Genomic DNA, 22,484 nt, shown 5'->3' on the forward strand with positions numbered 1-22,484 from the left:
TTTTTAATTTGTTTGATGTGATTTCCTGTATTCTGGTGCATTTTGGGGATGGCCAATACTAAATTCAATCAGATTCATAGCCTACATCCTGATTTGTTGATATTGAGGCATTGGTTCCATGCAAAGGCTTGGGCTTCAGGGCCCCCTGACCCCTGGCTCCTGGGCCTGGGCCCGGTAGGCCCGTGCAGTAATTTGTGTAAAGTACTGTGTAAGCCTACTGTGAATTTCCTCATCCCTTCACTGGTGCTTGTGTGCAATATGCTGCTGCATATAAGAACGTTTGCTTATAAAACTTTAAATGATTTGCTAATATTTACATAAAATGTGTTTGCTTAGATATAAAAAGGTTGTGTTAGAATTAAAGTGTGTTATGCTAAATGAGATGTGCTTTGAACAAAATGTAAAGACAGAATGTAAGAACATAATGTATCAGCAAAAAGCTGACTGGCAACTAAACAAAAAAAACAAAAAAGCAGAGCCAATATTTCATGGCAAGACATAATACCAAACTTGGACGTGTTCTGCCTGACCGAGAGGGGTATAAAAAGAGAACGGCCCCTTGTTCAGGGTTCATTTTTCGTCGGGTCGAGCCGCAGAGACTTTTTCTTTCTTTGTATTTTTTATTTGTATTTAATAAAAGTCAAAATCCTAACCTTTGGTTAGAGGTTTGTAAAAAGACCATCTAGCATTTTCTCGTATTTTTCTGCCTCTCCTGTGTTGCTGAGAACCCCGGACGCCTTGCAACAGGGGTTCTGCCCCAAAAATCTGTCTTCGCTCCGGGTGAGTAGGCGTCCGTTTGAGGACTACTTTCAAGGACACTGTATATGGGCAAAAAATATACTGCGCACACACTGACACACACACACACAGGAGTAGTGAACTCAGCTAGGCATTTAGAAAGGAAAGTCCTATGCTCCAGGGCAGACAAAAAAAACAAATGGGCTTTGTTAGCAAATTTATTTGTTGTGAAAAATTGTAAAAATTGAAAAACTTATAGTTTATAGGCCTGAACGTCATATTCACAAAATTTCTGTTAGCTAACAAACTGACGGTTGTATGTGTTCACTGAACAACGATTATGAAAATAAAACACAACTTTTCCATCTCAAATTTAATTTGAACAGATATTAGTGCTGAAACCGTTCAGAATTCTTCACTTTCTAATGACGAAAAAACGAATGTCGGCCATGTTTTTTGGGCACGCGAGCAACATGTTTTTGTTGTTATGTAACAGGGTGTACGAATAGACACTCTGTTATTATTATTATTATTATTATTCATTATTATTATTGTTATTCTACTTTTTTGCTTTCCTGTTTTTGAGGTGTTTAACATGGTCGAAAACTCTTGAAATTTGGCACAAATGTCAGGTGTCACGCATCGCAGTTAGGTACAAGAGCTTGACCCCGGGCGTGGCCCAGAGACTCGCTAGCGTCTCCTTAGGTGACTGATCTCGTGGTTGGCATATATTTTGAGGTGGTTAACATAATCAAAAAGTCTTGAAATTTGACACACACATCAGGTGTCATACAAAGCAGCTAGGTACAAAAGCTTGGCCCCGGGCATGGCCCAGGGACTCGCTAGCGCCCCCTTAGGTGACTGATCCCGTGGTGGGCATATACTTTCAGCTACACACACCAAATTTGGTAGGTGTCTGTATCTCCCCAAGATGAACAACTTTCCCATGTACAATGCATTAGCCACACCCAACAGGAAGTGAGTTATTTGGGATTTGTATTTTGTGCATCGTCGGTGCTCGGGCCCTAAATATGAAGTTTGTTTTGAGATTACAGTAAAAATGTACTTCTCCCTAAGAACTATATGTTTTGAACAATGTGTGTTGTTTACTGACTGCTTGATAGTGTATATCATTTTTATCACTTTGTTTATGATTTGAGAGCAGTGTTTGGTTTTGAGCACTGGTAAATCTGTTTTGAGGCTAAAGTTTATTTTGCAAATAGTGCATGAAGATGAGGTTTTGTGTTTAATGTTTTAAGAAAATTGAGCTTTACTGAAATTTACTGTCTTGACATGTAGTATTTTTAGGTCAATCATTTCCATAAATGATTGATAGGTTATTCATAGGTGTGACAATACAAGTACAGGAAATACATAAGGAAACGAGAAGTGCTCTTATCACAGTGTTTGCAATGAACCTTGGACAGTTGAAGAACCTTAAATACTTAATATTTTGAACATGGCTTACAGACGTGTGATAGCCATGGCTCTGCAAACATCAGGATTGTTCTTTGTCATCTTCTGGTCTTGTACGTTTGGAATACAGCTGGATGGACATGGGTACACAGGTGTTCTCATTGCCATCAACCCAGCTGTCCCTGAACAACCAAATGGTCAAGTACTCCTTAAGAGGATTGAGGTGACAATCTTGCAATTTATAAAATACAATTTTTAATCTAATGTGAATACATTATTTTTTTGAATATTGGTATTATTCTGTCTGATGTTTTGATTCCCTCCCTTGACTATTTCAGGATATGATAAAAGATGCATCGCTCAGTTTATCCAAAACTGCTGGGAACAGGTTTCATTTCAAGGAAGTGACCATATTAATTCCTTCAAACTGGAAAACTCAAAAAGAGTACAAAAAGGCCAGGACTGAGAGGTATGACAAGGTATGGTGGAAAACATTCATCTTCTGCATATTCATGTTTGCTCAGTGGAGCAGATATATCTTTACTTAATACAGTTGTCAAACGCCCAAAGAAGCCAACCTAATAAATCAAAGAAAACATGGTAGCCATATCAGTGTGGATGTAAAGTAATGAACAAAAATAAACAAAGGCTTTTGTTGTTTCAGGCCCATGTCATTGTTGCTGACCCAAACCCTGCATATGGCGATGAGCCCTACACCCTCCAGTACGGTCAATGTGGAGATGAGGGCCAGTACATCCATCTCACCCCAAACTTCCTGCTAGACGACAAGCTCGTCCCCGTGTATGGAGAAAGAAGTAAGCCCAATGGCTGTGCTGATGTCTGACTTGGGTTGATAGGGGGTCATTTTTAAAAAGACAACTAACGTTTGTATTTCTAAGCTCCTTGCTTCTTGTCCTAGTTACCGTCCCTTTGGGTAGATCCGTGTGTGTGTGTATGGCAAGCCGATTGAGCATTTATTCAGATATCTTGATATCAGACATAATTGTCATGTACATGTAAGCCATTTTTGTCAACTAGTTAACTAGTGAGCCATGTTTGTGTGAACTAGTTAACTAGTGAGGGCCAAGATATGCACACTAGTTAACTAGTGGGAGCCAAAATGCTCACTAGTTAACTAGTGAACACATATTAGCTTCACTAGTTAACTAGTGATAGGCAGAAATGTCCACTAGTTAACTAGTGAGGGCAAAAATGCATACTAGATAGCTACATGAAGGCTTTTGGGCCACACTAGTTAACTAGTGACAGCCAAAAATGTGCACAAGCTTACTAGTGAAGGCATAACTCCTCACTAGTTAACTAGTTGGAGTAGGTCAATGTCACTAGTTAACTAGTGAACCATAAATGGTTTACTAGCTAGCTAGGTGATGGCAGCAGGCTCACTAGTTAACTAGTTGATGCATCCTTTGTCCAAAATAGTTAACTAGTGAGGTCATAAATGTATACTAGTAAACTAGTTCAAGACAAAATTCATACTAGTCAACTAGTGGCGCAGAATTCAAATTAGGAGGCGGTGAATTGAGGCTTTTTATTGGCTCCCTATGTCCAAATAGAACATGACAACCAATCACAGCACATCAAAATCCCACCCACAACATTTGCATGTGGCACACAAGTTAACATGCTTGCCAAAGGAACTTTAACTAGTAAACTAGTGGCTTCAATGTGACACTTACATGTAAACTAGTGAAGGCAGAACTGCTCACTAGTTAACTAGTGAAGAAACAAATGCCCACTAGTTAACTAGTGAAGCCTAAATAGTGTCACTAGCTTACTAGTGTGCACCAAAATACCCACTAGTGAACTAGTGATGGCAATTTCCATTTCACTAGTTAACTAGTGAGGTGCAAAAAGTGTCAAACAATTGAAGTCTCACTAGTTTGCATGTGTGGCAGTGAAGCAGCTCACTACTGTAGTTAACTAGTGCCTGAAACGCCTATTATGCAAATTCTAATGAGAGGGTGGGTAGAAGACTCCTATTGGGTATTATGTGAGAATCCCACCCAGTCTAAATGCAGTGGTGTAGTGGGGATTTTTAAAGTGGGGGGACGCTATTTTAATGACGTCATTGCAAAAACTGTCACACTCGCACTTCCACATACATCGGTGCGTAAGGCCAAGGCCAAATTGTTACCATCTTTCGTGAACATGAAACCGAATTTAAAAAAAAAACAATTAAATGACATGGATTAGCTTCAAAATTTAGCCTAATGTCTTCACCCAAACTATACTTCTCCACTCAAGTCTATGAATATGGTCTGTAGCTTTTCATTTTGTTGTATCATACAATAAACAGACAAATCATAATGTAGTAGCCTATGTAATCTAGCGTAGTCTAATCTCCTTGACGCATAACATGCCGCGGCTTCATTCATTACCACACGTAAACGATGGCAATAACAATAGCACAAGCAGGATTTACACGCATATTCAACAAGTTGTGTGGGCACTGTAGCTCATTTTGAGGGGGCGTCATATGAATGTCATTGCAAATGATTAACCCTTTAGGCGCCAGAGGTTTTTTTCTGAAACGATCAATTTTGACATCTTCATTTCAAAAGGCTATATCTTAAAAAGTGATAAGAGATAGAGACTTTCTGTAAATTAGAGAAATATTAAGGATGACCCAAAGTTTATGTAGAGATTAAATGTTTATATCTAATTTGCATATTATGACGTCATATGGCGGCGGCCATCTTGGATTATAGAATTTTCATGAAAAGTCGCATGTTTGAATGATAAAATGCACCACTTCTTTCCCCCCAAAATGTCCCTCACCTTCTGTATGCTATATTGCACAATACTGAATGCTCAGGTAAATAGTAAGTAGTGAACAAACTGTGTAAATCATTACTAATAAATGGCAGAAACAAACCAAATGCATGTAGCGGTAGACTGACCTTTTGCTGTAGAAATTTTCCATTTACTACATACAGTAGGCACTCTGATTCCATGTATGGGGCACATATATATTATTCAGATGACACACAAACACAAGTAGACAAGACCTGTTTAGTTCAAAAGCTCATTTGCCACGGCAAGGCACAGATCAGGAGTGAGGTGACGAAACAAGACAAGAGATAATGTTTTGTTGTTTTTGTTTTTTTTCTTAGCTGACAGACACACACATCACAAGGACATGGACACACAAAAAGGAACACATAGTGTACTGTATGTCCTAAATGATCAGGGAAGTAGATAGCAAATCAACAGTGTAAATCATTACTAATAAATGGCTGAATTTTTTTTTTTATGTAGCAGGCCTTTTGCTCTAGAGATAATGACTCCCTATCCCTATCTATACAGGGCCGGCATTCCCATCATCTTGTGATAGACTATGCATGACCTAATGTGTGTGTGTGTGTGTGGGAGAGGGAGAGGGCGTGTCACCACCTCCACCATGCGAGCAGCCTCGCGCGCGCCGAGTGGAGAAAATTTGCGCAGCTCGGACTAGGCCTACTGTCATTCTCATTGCGACTCCCCACACTGCCACTACGTTCCCCCCTAACTGTCCTATGAGCACTTCGACCTCGTCTAACATACCCAGTGGCATTAGACAAAGGCTCCACCACGTTACTGTCGCCGCGATTGTGGAGAGGCACACGTTCAGAAGACAGAAGCTAGCGCTATGGACATTATGCTACCTCCATTATGCTACCTCCAGCCTCGTTCGCCACACCACTAACACCCTGCTAACTTCCCGTTGAACACTCCGAACCCATGAAACATTATTCCCACCAGTGACATTGGGCCAACGATTCAACGTTTGTGCTTGGTGTAAGCTAAACTATGGAGTAAACTCTAACTTTGTCCAGCTGCATCATTGCAAGGCAGGGACGCATCTGAAGCCTCACTAAACGAATCACCGTCATTTTCTGAAGGCAGATATTCCCCTTCAGAATCAGGGTCCGCGAATAGAAGACCCAACACTTCATTTCAGGTAAACTTTTTTGATGCCATTAGACGATAATCTAATGCAAATACTCGCTGACGTTGACAATATCGCTCTGACAAAGTGTCTCACATGCACACTAGCTCCGGTATTTCACGCACTGATTCAATGCGCTGTAGCTAGAAAGTTTTGTTTAAAGCGTGCCCTTTTTTCGACTCGGGGATGACGTATGACATGTCTGCCATCTAGTGGAGTGGAAGAAATATGACACCCTATTTGACTAAATCGGCCGTTTTATTCAGTACCGCATCTTGTCGACTATAGTCGACTGTGGCGCCTAGAGGGTTAAAATGCAGAGGTGCACATAAAACAAAACAAAAAAATAACAGAAAGAAGCAGAGGGGACGACGATTTGTGTGCAAAGTTCGAGGGTATGGGGGTCTTGGACCCCCCTACAGATAACACCCTCACGCATCTCCAGCCTACTCCATTGGCTAAAGAGACGTTGCACCTCGGGGCCCAGTTTCTTCCTTCCTTCCCCCTTTGGTAACCTGCCCTCTCCCAGGCTACGGGCGATGATTTGCAAAACTCTGTCTTTCCCTTGCAGCTCTCTCCATCGGCCAGGATCCCACCCCCAACCCTGCGGATGACCCAACTCCCCCGCATGCACCCCTACCGCACTAACCAAGAGTTCATCATCTGATATAACAGGGGCCGTACTAGTGGAGGGGACAGGCTGGCTATCTGGCAATCGTGACAGCACATCCGCATTAACATGCTCTTTCCCAGGTCGGTGTTTGATGGTGTAGTCAAAACTGGCCAACTGCGCTACCCACCTTTGCTCCACTGAGCCCAACTTAGCTGAGGGTAAATGCACTAAAGGGCTATTATCAGTCACTACCACAATACGAGCCCCCCAAACAAAATCTTTAAACTTCTCCACTAGGGCCCATTTTAGTGTGAGTAGCTCGAGTTTAAATGAACTATAGTTTGCGTCATTGCGCTCTGTGGGGTGGAGGCTTCTACTTGCATACGCTATTACGCGTTCCAGGCCATCCTGCTGTTGAGCCAATACCGCTCCCAAGCCATGGTTGCTAGCATCCGTATACAAGATAAAAGGCAGTTAAAAATTCGCATAGGCCAGTACAGGTGCTTCAAGTAAATGTTGTTTCAGCTGCTGAAACGCTCACAAACAGGTGTCCAGTGTATAGGAGGTGAAGACCGCCCGCGGCTATGGCTGGTACCCACTAGCAGTGCGTCAAGGGGCTTTGCTATTTTAGCAAAGTCTTTAATAAACCTCCTATAATAGCCAGCAAAACCTAAGAAGGCCCTGACTTGTCGAAAGGTTGTAGGGGCTTTCCAGTCTTGCACAACTGCTATCTTTTCAGGGTCTGGGGCTACACCTTTTTGGCTAACAACATGTCCGAGAAATTTTACTTGTCGGCGCAAGAGCTGGCATTAGACGCAATTTGAGCCCATAGTGCCCAATGGCCTGAAAGATTTTCTCAAGATCTTTCAAATGAGTAGCAAAATCCTTCGAGTAACAAATCACATCGTCCAGATACAATAATGCGGATTCAGTTAATTGGTTACCTAGGCAACGTTGCATCAGTCTTTGAAATGTTGCTGGTGCATTAGTTAACCCAAATGGCATCAACTCAAAGAGTCCGAAAGGCGTGGTAAAGGCAGTTTTCTCCCGATCACACTCCGCTACCTCCACCTGCCAGTATCCACTGGCGAGGTCGAGGGTGGAATAGAACTCGGCTGCATTCAAATTAGTCAATGACTCTTCTACCCAGGGCAAGGGGAAAGCATCACGATGTGTCACACTGTTCAATTTTCTGTAGTCCACACAGAAGCGCCATGCCCCACATTTCTTTCGGACGAGAACAATAGGGGCTGCCCATGGGCTACAGCTTTCCCTAACAACTCCACTCTGTAGCATTCCTTGAAGTAACAAGCGGAGTTCTTTATACAGGGTTGGGGGCACTGGCCTATACCTCTCACGCATCGGAACAGCGCTTCCTGTTGGAATGTGATGTTTCACAACAGTCCTACCGTAGTCCTCAGCATGTTGAGAAAAAATGTGTTGCCACTTAGTCACAAACTGTTGAAGCTGCTGCTGCTGTGTAGGGTTCAAGCCCTCCCCCTGTAACCCCGTGACCTTGACTTCTGGGACCCCATCTTGTTGTTCCTGTGCTAACTGCACCACCTGGACCTCAACAACATCCTGACTCACCATTTGTAAGGAAATATCCTCCCCATTTCTGATATCCTCAGGATCGATGGCAGAGATGACAGCCAAACGCTGTAGTCGCCTTAGTGTCACAGGGTGGCGATGCACGTTACGCACCCTCACGGGAACCCTCCCCCGCCGGATAGTACCCACAGTCCTTGCCACCTCTAAGCCCCCAATCTCCCCTGTTGGCTCAATCACGACAGGAGAATTCTGTAGGGGGACGTCGTTGTTGACCTTTGCCCACACTAAGGCCTCAGCCTGGGCTGGAATAGTGACATTATAATTATACGCCAGTCTGGCTGTACGATGTTTGGCCCGTTGAACAGTAGTAGCACGGATCCTATTACAATCTGCAAAGGCTATATCCCATTCCTTGCCCAGGGAATGAAGCTGTGGGGTGTAAGCAGAGGTGTTCGGACGGCTAAACAACCCCTGCCAGCAGGCGGATATTACATTCATCCCTAGGATGGCCTTCCTAGCCCCAAGACAATCATCCTTAACAACCACAACCCCCCTAGAGGGCACATTTGTTTCCCCAATCTGAAAGTCCATCATCATATATCCAACGTATGGAATGTGCAACCCATTCGCTGCCTGCAGAGTGAGCCATGACAGGTTATCAGTACAGGGGTTTTTCGTGCTCCCAAAAAGTTCTTTACAAAGGGTCTCACTAAACAGGGTGACTTGGGATCCTGTGTCGAGCAGGCATTGAACATACTTCCCATCAGCTTTTACAGTCACTAAAGGGCAAGAACCCACTACCCAGGCCCTGCTATGAAGTGCACGGGGGTCATTTTGGAAGTGCCCAGCCACTTGACCCGTAGTGACTGGTGAGCCTAAAAACCCTGCTGACTGTCTTTGGGGGGGCAGTGCCTACTAATATGTCCAGATTCCCCACACTGATTACAGATGGGCTTGCCTTGGGCATCCCATTGGTACCTGGCATGTGGTGGAGGAGTTTGGGAGCGAGGGGGCAACGGTGCCGGCCTTCGCCATGTGCCATCTGAGTATGCCCGCTCTCTGTGTGGTGCCCTAAATGATGGTGCCTGGTCATTCCTAAGTTCATCTAGCAAAGTCTTAGTCATAACACTCATCTGTTCCCGGACCTCCTTTAAAATTTCGGCCTTAAACGTCTGTTTCCAATCATTAGATGCATCAGAGGGCGTACTCACCGCCAGGCAGGAAGTCGTAGGCCACCTGTCGTTCTGCTCCTCCTCCAGGGCTAGCGCCTCCTTCCACACATCCGCAAATGAAAGGCCTTGGTTCCTCCTCACCTGTTGTCTTAACTCTCGTCTCACATGGTCGTCCTTTAGGCCCATGATGAACTGGTCGCGCAAAACAGGATCCTCATTGGCTAGACCGTCCCGCCGCTCTTTCAACCTTGAAAACAGTTCACGCAAGTGTAGAGAGAAAGATTTAAAGGATTGGCCAGACTCCTGCCTACAGTTGAAAAACTGGGTTCGCAGAGCTGCAATAGAAGTACTTTCCCCGTATAGCCTAGCTAGTGCAGCAAAAATTTTAGTTGGAGTGTCTCTATCTATTGCATCCAACGTCAACATTTCTCGTCTAGCTTCCCCCTCTAGATTACTGAGCACGAAGCCAGCTTTCTGCTGTTCATTAAGCGCCTGCAGGCTTAACATAGTCTCTAACTGTTGTTTCCAGTCTCTGAATTTGAGCTCAGAACCAACACCACTAAACTTTTGTGACCATGGGGCACCCATGAAAACTGGCATCATGACCTGTGAGGTCCCTGCCCTAGCCTCGTCCCCCTGCATGTTGAACAAACACAGCGCTCCGACCCAGAGAAAACACCCTGCTCGCACAGCGCCAAATGTAACCAAGGTACAACTTGTTTTGCTGGGGAGCTATGCTGTGGCTGTTCAACAAACAAGGCTGGCGACCGACTTATGAAAATCCAATATATTTATTTAATACAATATTTAAAAAGACACAGTCCATAAGTAGAGAAGGCACCAGTTCACAGGTAGTGGGCTATTCTGCTGGTGGTGGGCGGGCACATCCGATCCGGGGAGCGGGGGAGGGGGGCAGTGTTCAACTACACGCACACGCTGTTCCATGGGGGAGGGGCGGCCGATAGTCGAGCGGGCGTCCAGGCAGTCCAAACAATCCAGGCAACACTCTACGTCACACGCGCACTGGTGGAAGAAAGAGAAAACTGATACTACTAGGCCGAACTGCTATAGCCAGTAAGTGTGGACTACAATTCTTAAGCTGTCAATAGTATTCCTAGGGCAATTTACTGAAGAAGAGAGTCACTGCAACGTCCAAACATAGCACAGCGACATAGCAAACTTAAGACGAGGCACACAGTCTTTAAATACACACGGCACGGCACACGAGACACACGTTGCCACCAAGAGTCTATCAATACATAAAAACTGTTGTCCACAATCCCACGGCAGTCATGGCAGGAAGGCTAATGGGCATCTGCACGCGGCAACACTGCAGCTCAGGTTGAGGAATGCGATCACTTAACTTGATAGAGAGCGACCGATGTCGCGCCTCCAGATGATACAGCAAGCAGCGAGTTCGTCCGAGGCAACTTCTCGACACCGATCAGGAGCAGACACACAGGAAACTTCGCGTCCAATGGATTCTTCCCCACATGCTGCCACAGCCCACGGCTATAAACACTGTGCACCAAAACTCTACCCCACTCTCCGGTGTTCTCCCTTCCTCCCAATGAGCTTGTCTTTTGTCTGTCACAATGCCGCTTCCCTAATTATCCCCAAATCACCACACCTGTGCCTAGAGAGCCCCGTATCCCTCTGTGGCTATCTACAGGTCGCCTTACATGCACGTCACACACACACACCCCCAGATTCCCCAGTCGCACCAAACATTGTCAGCCCTCACCGATCGCACTGTTACGTCTCATGTGCCACATAAATTCACCCGTGACATTCGTTTATAAAAGTTTGCTCTTAGATTAGCCTGGACGAAGTCAGCCATGTTTTCTAGGTTTCTGAGTCCTAAATGGACCAATCAAAATCCTTGTTCTGCCTTCTTCATTTGCATGCAAGTGCGACATTGCGCACTAGTTAACTAGTGGCCAATGTTATGTCCCACTAGTTAACTAGTTGCACAAAATGCCAGCCGTTTGTGTATTTATTCAAATTCCACTCGTTTACTAGTGTGAGGGGCATTTTTCTCCTGCTAGATCATTATGGACAGTGTTTTGTCTTCACTAGCTAACATGTAAGGCTTAAAATGCCCTCTATAAGCTAGTGAAAGGCATTAATAATGCAGATAATGCTCACTAGTTAACTAGTGAGCATGTCCTGTTCCATTACTAGTAAACTAGTAAGGCCAAACATGTCAACTAGTTAACTAGTGAAGGCCAATGTGTCACTTGTTAACTAGTAACAGTACCTTTTGCATTAGGGGTGAGTGGGGTGATTGGTGCCAGTGGGGAAGTTGTGCCACCCCCTATTTCTAGGAAACTATAGAAGAAATTGGTCATGTGACCACACATTTTTGAAGACTCAGCCATTTCAATCATCCTGCAGAGAAGAGAGCCTGCATGAGAGGTAAGCACATTTAAGTTAAAAGAACTGTTTTTTGCCTTTCAAAGTAAAATTTCTATGATCATGTTTTTTTGATTGTTGTGTCAAAACAGTTATAGACAAGTTTGAAACATTTCACACATGTTTTAGTGCTTTGGTAAGCTACATTATGAGTCTATACAGGTAGCATGATGTTAGCTCAAATCTGATGGATGATGCATTTTTTTCCAAAATGGTGGGGTTGGGGTGATTTGTGCCAAAGGCCCTGGGTTAAGTTGTGCCAGTGGCACCTCCACTTATACTCACCCCCACTTAAAAATAATGTTTTAAACATATTATTTTATTGTAATTGTGCATTTTATTCTTACATTTTATCACTAAAACTATGTGACATTCTTTATTTTAGACCAAAAATAGAAATATACCATCATGCCACAGAGTTATAAGAGGAAGACAGGCAGGGCATACTGTATGGAGAAGGAGCTGGCAGAACATATAAAGGCACTAGCAGTAATGTTTCACGGTCTAAGTCCATGAAATGCTGTGAACTTTACACACACACACACTGACCAGGAAGCCTGGGAAGGAGAGGGGGAACATCATCTAGGTAGTAGCAGTGGCAGAGTTGACATCTACACAACCACATCCAACCACCTAAATCTGCTGTAAACTTCTCTGATCAACAAAACTTTAATCTCATTTCAGGTATGACTTCCCTCCACACAAGATCTACAACATGGATGAAACTAGTGTGACAGTGGAAAATGACCTTTGATGTGCTCGTGTGGCGCAATAGGCTTGTAGAAAATTGGCCTTTGATGTTGTAAAATAACTTTAAATAAACCTTAAATGAGTAATTTTGTATTGAATTTGTCTAGCTTTTATAAAGCATTACAGTGTCTGAGATCAAAATATACTGTTTTACTTCAATAATCGATGGCACAATTTACCCCAATGCATTCTCTTCAAAGGCACAACTTACCCCGCACCGGGGGCAAGTTGTGCCACAAGACCACTTTTTTTCAGAAAGCTATATCTCTTAAATACTATATTTCAGATTGAAAGTGATTGTTCCCAGAGATGCACCATATCCTGAAATATATGTTCATATTGTAGTTGGAAGCATTACTATCATGGCCTCCCTTTAAAGTCACTTTAAGTAAAAACTGGCACAACTCACCCCACTCTCCCCTACTAGTGAACTAGATAGCTCCAAAAACAGCCACTAGTGTGTGTCTTGTGCGCACTAGTTAACTAGTGAGCTGCTTCACTGCCACACATGCAAACTAGTGAGACTTAAATTGTTCCACTAGTTAACTAGTGCAGTGGTTCTCAAATGGGGGTACGTCAACGCACTCCAGGGGGTACATGAGATTTTAACCCTTAGAACCTGATTGACGCAAAGTGCGTCAAAAACACACCCTTTCTTTTCTGTTACATTGCTCCGCAACTGTTCATCGTAGCGAGATGAAACCTTTATTGCGTGACAAAGCAGAAGTGGGGCTTTCCAACGAGACCACGCACTTGTCTGTACGCTAAAGTATGGGGGAAAAAAACATGAAATTAAATCAAATTGTACCATATTTACAGTCTATACTTCTCTGCGTTCACCTGGGCACCCATTACTCTCGTTTGAATTAGTATACTCGCGAACCCGTGAACACATATGGCAAGCATATCAGATGAAAGAGGAGACACAGGGCTATCCATTGATAGCAAGTATGTTGATCCTTCTGGCTTATGAAAACAGACGAAGTGACTGCAAAATAATAACGTTTTTGTCTGTTTTTGTAGCGAAGCATGTTTGCAATCAAACGCTATTGTGTGTTTCTCTATGGCAAAGAATGTTCATAATCCGGTTTTGAGATCCTACCAAATTCCTGCATGGCATCCAATTCAAGGCTCACATTGCATCCCAATTTGTTCGGCAAAGAAACACCTTTTTTTGCCTTTACTTTGTTCATGGCAATGCAGTAAAAAGTTGTAGAGAAACATGAGTGCAGACACCATAGGCACACACACGTAAACTCGGGTAAGTCAGGTCAGATCAGTTCGTGTCACAGATATGGAACGCAGAAAGGTAATTTTTAATCACTAAATAAAAAAATGGCATTTATTTCTGTGTGGCGCACACCACATATGTCTGTAAATTGCTCAGCCCCAGAGAATCCCTCCACCATGGCAATGATATTGCCAGATTCAGGACAGTCTGCCTTACACACACATGAAATGCATGTAGAGCTATGAGCTTGCTGTGGTGAGATACATGTCAAAATATAAGAATTTTTATAATACGCTTTTATATATCTGGATAGCCTAGACTCTGCTGAAAAAAACAATATATAATATGTGTGTGTGGCACTTACAATGACCAGAATAAATCCTTATGAATAAAGGTAGTGAAAATGCCCTAAAAACAGCTTATGGTTAAATTAAAATATACATAGATTTAAAAAGTAGAATCCATGCAAAAATACTTTAAAAACAATTATTTAATAAATATTTCAGGAAAATATAAGTTCATAAAATTATATTTCAGTAGGCTATTCAATTTCATTATCCTAAAAACCCAGAATCCCCCCCCCCCCCATACCAGGATGGTTCGACCCAACCTGTCACATGCCATCTGCCATCACCTGTCAATCACTGTCAAAACTCAAACAATCGAGTCGTGGTTGAAGTTTATGGATGGAGTCGTGGTTCCAAAGTGTAATAAATTAGACACGGATGTCACAGTGCACTGTTTTAAGTCTTTTTTCTCAACTAAAAATGCTTTGCGCTGGTTAGGGGGTACTTGGCTGAAAAAATATTTCACAGGGGGTACATCACTGAAAAAAGATTGAGAACCACTGTACTAGTGGACAAAAACGGTCAGCTTGTTTCTCTTTTTAGGTGTAACTAGTTAACTAGTGAACAAAATATACATGCCACTAGTTAACTAGTAAGGCCCACAACACCCTCACTAGTAAACTAGGGTGTATTTTTTCTTTTACATGTTAACAAGTGACCATTTTGGCATCTCACTAGTTAACTAGTGGGGCTGAAATGGCCTTCACTAGTTAGCTAGTGGGCGTTTTGGAGCAAACTAGTAAACTAGTGACACTTTTTAGACCTCACTAGTTAACTAGTGGGCATTTGTGTCTTCACTAGTTAACTAGTGAGCAGTTCTGCCTTTACTAGTTTACATGTAAGTGTCACATTGAAGCCATTAGTTTACTAGTTAAAGTTCCTTTGGCAAGCATGTTAACTTGTGTGCCACATGCAAATGTTGTGGGTGGGATTTTGTGAAATTCTGCGCTGTGATTGGTTGTCATGTTCTATTTGGACATAGGGAGCCAATAGAAAGCCTCAATTTCCAGAGTTCTCCACCTCCTAATTTTAATTCTGCGTCACTAGCTGACTAGTATGAATTTTGTCTTGAACTAGTTTACTAGTATACATTTATGACCGCACTAGTTAACTAGTTTGGACAAAGGATGCATCAACTACTTAACTAGTGAGCCTGCTGCCATCACTTAGCTAGCTAGTAAGCCATTTATGGTTCACTAGTTAACTAGTGACATTGACCTATTCCAACTAGTTAACTAGTGAGGAGTTTTGCCTTCACTAGTAAATATGTGCACATTTTTGGCTGTCACTAGTTAACTAGTGAGACCCAAAAGCCTTCAACTAGCTGACTGGTATGCATTTTGGCCTTTACTAGTTAACTGGTGGACATTTCTGGCTCTCACTGGTTAAGTAGTGAAGCTAATAGGTGTTCACTAGTTAACTAGTGGGCATGTATGCTGTCACTAGTTAACTAGTGTGCACAAACATGGCTCACTAGTTTAACTGGCTTGCATGTTGGCCTGATATCAAGATATCAGAATAAATGCTCAAGCGGCTGGCCAAATTACATAGAAGTTAACAAGTTGACATTCAGTAGTCAGCTAGTAAACATTTTTGTACCTTACTAGTTGACTAGTAAAATATAGAAGTCTTTAAACTAGTTAACTAGTGCACATTTCAATGTCCACTAGTTAACTAGTAAACATGCTGAGCATTACTAGTTAACTAGTAAGATATGAAACATATGAACTAGTTAACTAGAGAGAATTTGGGCCTTACTAGTTAACTAGTGGGCATTTTGGCTGTCACTAGTTAACTAGTTTACACAGAAATGGCTCACTAGTTAACTAGTGGACAGAAATGGCTTGCATGTATATAACAATTATGCCTGATATAAAGATATCTGAATAAATGCTCAATCGGCTTGCCACATGTGTGTGTGTGTGTGTGTGTGTGTGTGTGTGTCCACTGACATAGCTTTAACAATTCTGATTCTAATTCCGGTTTACTTCACATTGTCATACAAGTTAGAGGGTCACCATACATCATCCTACCTGATTTAATGCCTGTTCCTTATTGTGCCTATTACAGATAAAGTTTTTGTGCATGAATGGGCTCATCTGCGATGGGGTTTATATGACGAGTATAGTGATGAACAGCCATTCTACCTGTCTGGACAGGGGAAAGTTGAGGCAACAAGGTAACAGATATTTTAATATTGCACCATCTGTTTCACTTTCACTGTTTCACTGTAAAAAAAAAAGAAAAAACATGAAGACGAAAGTCAAAACTGTGTCATAGAACTGTTTCTGATTCTATCCTGTGATTAGTCAACATGACTATTTTTCAAACAATAGCTATTATGATATCATGATACCTAAAGTGAACCATCTTTAGAATTATATTCTTCAGCTTTTACTCTATATTATATGTTTTGTATATTTGTAAAGTAACATTTGTGTGTGAGAAGGGGTTGGAATAGGCCCTTAAATGGAGCACTATCAAAGAGTGAAGAGGGATGGGCACATTATTGCTGCACGGTTATGTAGGTATCACATGGTTATATAAGTTCACATGTGGGACACCGGTGCACCTGTACTCAACGAACTTGGTGTGCTTATAGCTGATAAGGAATATAAGGGTTTTGGCCTCAGGGAGACGTCTATGGAATCAGAATTGACTCATATGTTTCTCCAAATGTATTACTCCCTTCAGGTGTAGCATCAAAATTACTGGGCAACAGTGTGGCAGATCTAAAGCTGGATGTAAAAATCCTTGTGACACTGACAAAAAAACTGGATTGCCGACTGGTGACTGTTTATTTCTACCAGATACACATACATCTGCACAAGAGTCAATAATGGCTTTTCCCAGGTTGTATTCTGTAAGTTAATAGGACATGTCTCCAAATAACTCACCTATTTGTTAAATATCTCAATGATATTGGCACACACACACACACACACACACACACACTGTCCCACAGATACACCCCCCCCCCACACACACACACACTTCCCCACGCATTAATAAACTGCAGACAAGCACACTCAAGACTCATGAGCGACCACACATGTACAAAGAAGCAAACACACACACACACACACACACACTTGAGTTGCAAGAGTAGTACAGGGGATGGAGTAAAAGATTGAGACAAATTGGCACGCGTGATTTATGTGCAGGGAAGAGAGAATGTGCAGGGCTGAGCAGAGGTCATATTTTGTACCACTATGCGGTACATTTAGTTACTGAGACATTAAAGTTAATGCTTTATATGCAAGTACTTGATTTTTGAATAATAACATGACTATTTAGTATTACTAACAACGATCAACAAATTATTTGGTAATGGGCACTTTGCTATTTATTGTGGTCTGTTATAAAGGGTTACCAAACTCTTTTCATTCAGGTGGTAGATTTTTGCACAACGGAGACTCATAATGCTGAAGCCCCAAACCGACAGAATCATATGTGTGGCAACAGAGCAGCTCTGGACGTGATCCTCAATAGCTCTGTGGATGCTGGAGTTCCAGAACCATCTGCCCCCTTCCCCACTGTGTACCCAACTGTCTGGAAGGTACAGAGGAGGACCAGGGTTGTGTGCCTCGTCCTGGATGTGTCAGGAAGCATGAGTGTAAGTGTCATATTCACATTTTTAGGTTTTTGGATATCATGATGCATTTGATGAAGTTGTGATATTTTTTCCCTGCCCATACCTGCTTCCAGTGATAAGTATGATATAGTGCAGGGGAATAAAAATTTGCACTCATTTTAGGGGCCAAGGATATTGCTTTTGCAACAAGCTGCAACGCTGTTTCTTCAAGAAATCATTGAGGATACAGCTATTGTGGGAATTGTGAAGTTTCAAAGTACCGCTTCAATTCAGAAAAGCCTGACTCTGATTGATAGTGAACAAACCAGAGAGAAGCTTGTCAAGGCACTTCCAACTACCGCAGATGGTGGAACACAAATATGCCAGGGTATTAATAAAGCCCTTCAGGTAAAAAACAATTTCTTTGAAATCTTCAAATAATATCACCCACCCATTATAATCATTATTGTGTGACAATATCAGAATCCCCTCTTATAAGGATCCAAGTAGTCCGATTTTGCCTTTTGCAGGTAGTTATGGAGGATGATCGAAACACAGAAGGAGATGAGCTCGTTCTTCTAACAGATGGAGAAGCAGGTGACAACATGCAACTTTGTTTGAAAACAGTTAAAAGTAGTGGCGCAACTGTGCACACTATTGCTCTGGGCCCAAAAGCAGACAAGATACTGCAAGTTATGGCAAAAGAAACAGGTAAGGTCAAAGTATAGGATTTAACAGCCTTCTACACCATTCCATTCACCAATAGCACACTGCAGAGGACAATCTGTTTATTCTGATCTGGCGCACAGTAAATCATACCTTTTCAGACTGCAGTTGGGGCAGCCGTTGCCTACTGGTTAGCACTTCGGACCTGTAACCGGAGGGTTGCCGGTTCGAACCCCAACCAGTAGGCACGGCTGAAGTGCCCTTGAGCAAGGCACCTAACCCCTCACTGCTCCCCGAGTGCCGTTGTTGATGCAGGCAGCTCACTGCGCCGGGATTAGTCTGTGCTTCACCTCACTGTGTGTACACTATGTGCTGTGTGTGTTTCACTAATTTACGGATTGGGATAAATGCAGAGAACAAATTTCCCTCACGGGATCAAAAGAGTATATATACTTACTTATACTTATAGTAGGCTACTGTAAATGTGGTCACTAGAAATATAGACCTTTGCCCCACAAAACATGTCAAATGAAAATGTGTAAATAATACCAATACACGTTTTTTTTTTTTTTTTTAAGTAGACAGTCAATGTGAGTATACTGTCAGGATTGTATCCACTTGTATCAGATATATAGATATATATATATAAGGCTTCTTGTCTGAGATGTGTATTGAGTTAGACCAGACATGTATGTATCGGTATCTTGTGTTAATGACTACACAAAGTATGTTACCTTTGTTAGCATTAGTTGGTGCCCACATCAAGGGTTTGTGTTTTGCTTGCTTATGCTGCTGATCGGATCATAAGTGGCCAGAGTATTCATTAAAGGATTTGTTGGTATTTGTTGGTTCCGCATCAAGAGCCTGCAGTTTTGTCTGGTCATGTTGCTGATCATTATAAACAGCCACAGCAATGAAGAGGAATGACCAAATAATTTGTTGGAACCTATCATGAGTGTGGAGGAGGGTGGGTCTGGGATGCCAGACACCACTGTTGAGTCTTCTGAAATGAATGGAATGTTTTGTTGAGCTGCCGTTATTTTATGGGTCATTCTTTCTTTGTTTTTCTCAAAGGGGGAATTTTTCATCAGTCAACAGATAGCATTGACTCCAATGCACTAGTAGATGCTTTTGCCTCTCTTACAACTTCTGATGGAAATTTAGCACAACAAGTAATTCAGGTGAGGAAAATATGTGTTATAAACAATATTATAAACAATATTATGTGTTATATACACTATTATTGTGCATCATGAGCAAAGTCTGATATCTTTATGTCTTATGACTTTACAGCTTGAAAGCTCTGGGAAAACAACACTTCATTGGTTTGATGGAACCTTTAATGTGGACTTGACAGTTGGAAAAAATACTGTTATAACCATTATCTATGGAGCATCCCCTCCCAGAATATCCATCAGAAGTCCAAGTGGACACACGTTAAGTGGGTCAGACTTCAACCACAATCGTCCCAGAAAGACCCTATCTTTGAAAATAGCAGGAACTGCAGAGGTAACATTTCATTAATGGCGCATGCCTGATTCCTCAACAGCCTACAAAACAGATACGCTTTTGGCTACTTTTCCCACCCACAATCAAAACTAATTCAACTACGTTTGGTCAAACAACAATTGTGGAAATCTAGATCAAGATCTATGTCAAAGAGAAGAGCACATAGTTGTTAAGCACCTTCAATTTGCCTCAATTTTTCACAGGTTGGAGAATGGCAGTATAGTCTACTTAATGAGGGTAGCAGTGCACAGGCGATGGCAATCACTGTAACCAGCCGTGCTGCCAGAGCTGATGTGCCCCCTATCACAGTTAAAGCCCACATGAACCAGAAGTCCTCTGATGGTAAAAAAGCCATGGTGGTCTATGTATCTGTCACTCAGAAGGGAGTGCCTGTTATAATGGCAGATGTCACAGCCACACTTGTGTCTGACAAAGAGAAGATACAGTTACAGTTGGAAGATAAAGGCACAGGTAACTGCAGGGGGGGGGGACACTTGTATAAAATTAACCATGGTAGTCCTACTTTTACGATAGGTGACATATAGTAACATTGTGATAACTAATAGGGCAGTTCCATGGAAAATTACATTTTTTGTAACATCCATAACGCCAATAAAATGTGATGGTATGGTATGATGTGAATGATTACATGAAATTTGAGCATTTGCTATTTTTGGCTGAAGCACGTAAATGAGAAAAAATGCACAAAAAATGAATGATATCATTCACATCATACAAATGCCAAGGCATTTCACTGGCGTTATGGATGTGACAAAAAGTCCATTTTCCGTGGAATTGCCCAATAATAATATGTACGTTGTGGGTGTTCATGGAGTGCATTGATGTCTTCACACTAGGTGCGGATGCTATCAGGCATGATGGCATCTATTCAAAGTATTTCACTGAGATGAAGTCAGGCAGGTACAGCCTGAAAGTGAGAGTACAAAACAAGGGCAAAGCCAGGATCTCTACACACAGACACAGTGGAGCACCTTACATCCCTGGATATGTGGTCAATGGTAAAGAGTGGGGGGGAAAAAGGGGTTAACCATTATGATAGACAGATACTTTATTCATCTAAAGGGACATTTTGGCAGCCAGTAACATCAATGATACATACAGAGCAAAAATAGACAAAGTATAAAGTATTATTGTAAAACAACACATACACAATTAATCCCACAGTTTTATATCTATGATTATTATACAATATTTACTTTCAAATGTATGCAGAAGTCATTGTTGCTTTGGTACATATTCATTGGTACATATATAATACAGATACATCATACATATAATACTACATATACAGTACATAATACATTATACATTGGTATATATATATATATATATATATATATATATGTACATAAAGACTGTGATGATATCCCACATCAGGATCAGTGGTGCTGAATCCCCCAAAGCCTCCTGTCAATCATGAAACAGTAGAGGTGGGGAGCTTCAGCAGGACAGCCACAGGAGAGAGTTTTGAGGTGAAGTTACCCCCAGGATCTACAGGCCCTCCACCATTTCCTCCCTGTAAGATCACAGACCTGGAGGCCAAACTGGAGGGAGACAACGTCACTCTTACCTGGACTGCTCCTGGGGCTAGCTATGACCAGGGAACAGGTGAGATTCCACTCTCAATTATATAATAACCCTTTCCCATGAGTACAGTGTGCACACTAAATCATGGAGAAATTCAGTGACTTTACAGCTGGGAATCACCTTAGCATGTGAAGTAATTTAATGAATCTAGAGCCCACCCATTATACTTGAATTAAATTCTGATATGTCTACAGCCTCTGTTTACCATATCCACTGGAGTGAAGACTTGGGGTTGCTGAGAAGGGACTTTAAAAAGACTCATGCTGTCAACACATCAGCACTGTTACCACAAGAAGCTGGCTCCATTGAGGAATACTCATTCAGCTCATATCATTTCAATATCACCAACGGCACTAGTGTCTTCTTTGCCATTGCAGCTCAAAATGCTAAATTTGTGCCATCAGAGATGTCAAATATTGCCCGTGTGGTCAAATATGAACCCCCGGTACATAAGAGCAAATTTGTGCAGTGTTGGGAAAGTTACTGAAAATTAGTAATTAGTTACAGTTACTAGTTACTTCTTTCAAAAGTAATTGAATTACCTTACCAATTACTGTATATCAAAAGTAACTAGATGTACCGCATAGCGGTACAAAATATGACTGCCGCACAGTCCTGTACATCCATGCCGCGAAAAATAAATCATATTAATGAATTTGTCTCCATCTTCTACTCCATCCCCCACTCTTGAAACTTTTGTGTCTGCTTGTTTGGAATGTCTGTTTGCGGCCGCACACAAAGTAGCCTACTGGCGCTGCAAAGGTGAATAGATTTGTAGCACCTGCCAAAAAAATTGTAGCATTGTTATAAAACCTTTAAAATCTCTAAACAATCACAAGTAGGGCAGTTCATCACAGTCCATCCATTGCAACTGGACTGATGAAAGGTACACCTGTAGGCTACATTTTATTTGGGAAAGCAGCAGCATAATGTATTTATTTATTT

General features: G+C 42.0%; 1 protein-coding gene across 1 annotated transcript; it reads left to right on the plus strand.

The window, feature by feature from the left end:
• Positions 1-606: 606 nt before the first annotated feature.
• On the plus strand, positions 607-22,194 carry LOC143124545 (calcium-activated chloride channel regulator 1-like). The gene is made up of 15 exons (XM_076286169.1): positions 607-780; positions 2,209-2,377; positions 2,493-2,633; positions 2,819-2,969; positions 16,253-16,361; positions 16,877-17,045; positions 17,574-17,798; positions 17,940-18,164; positions 18,287-18,467; positions 19,497-19,603; positions 19,716-19,931; positions 20,135-20,402; positions 20,789-20,950; positions 21,330-21,560; positions 21,734-22,194. Exons 2-15 carry the CDS (start codon positions 2,222-2,224, stop codon positions 22,024-22,026), a joined length of 2,634 nt encoding a protein of 877 aa, XP_076142284.1. The 5' UTR covers positions 607-780; positions 2,209-2,221; the 3' UTR covers positions 22,027-22,194.
• Positions 22,195-22,484: the final 290 nt, after the last annotated feature.

This window comes from Alosa pseudoharengus, unplaced genomic scaffold, assembly GCF_046254945.1.
Source record: "Alosa pseudoharengus isolate Yale_2024_CS ecotype anadromous, Long Island Sound unplaced genomic scaffold, YU_APseudo_1.1 YU_APseudo_1.1_scf_1, whole genome shotgun sequence".
NCBI lineage: Eukaryota > Metazoa > Chordata > Actinopteri > Clupeiformes > Clupeidae > Alosa > Alosa pseudoharengus.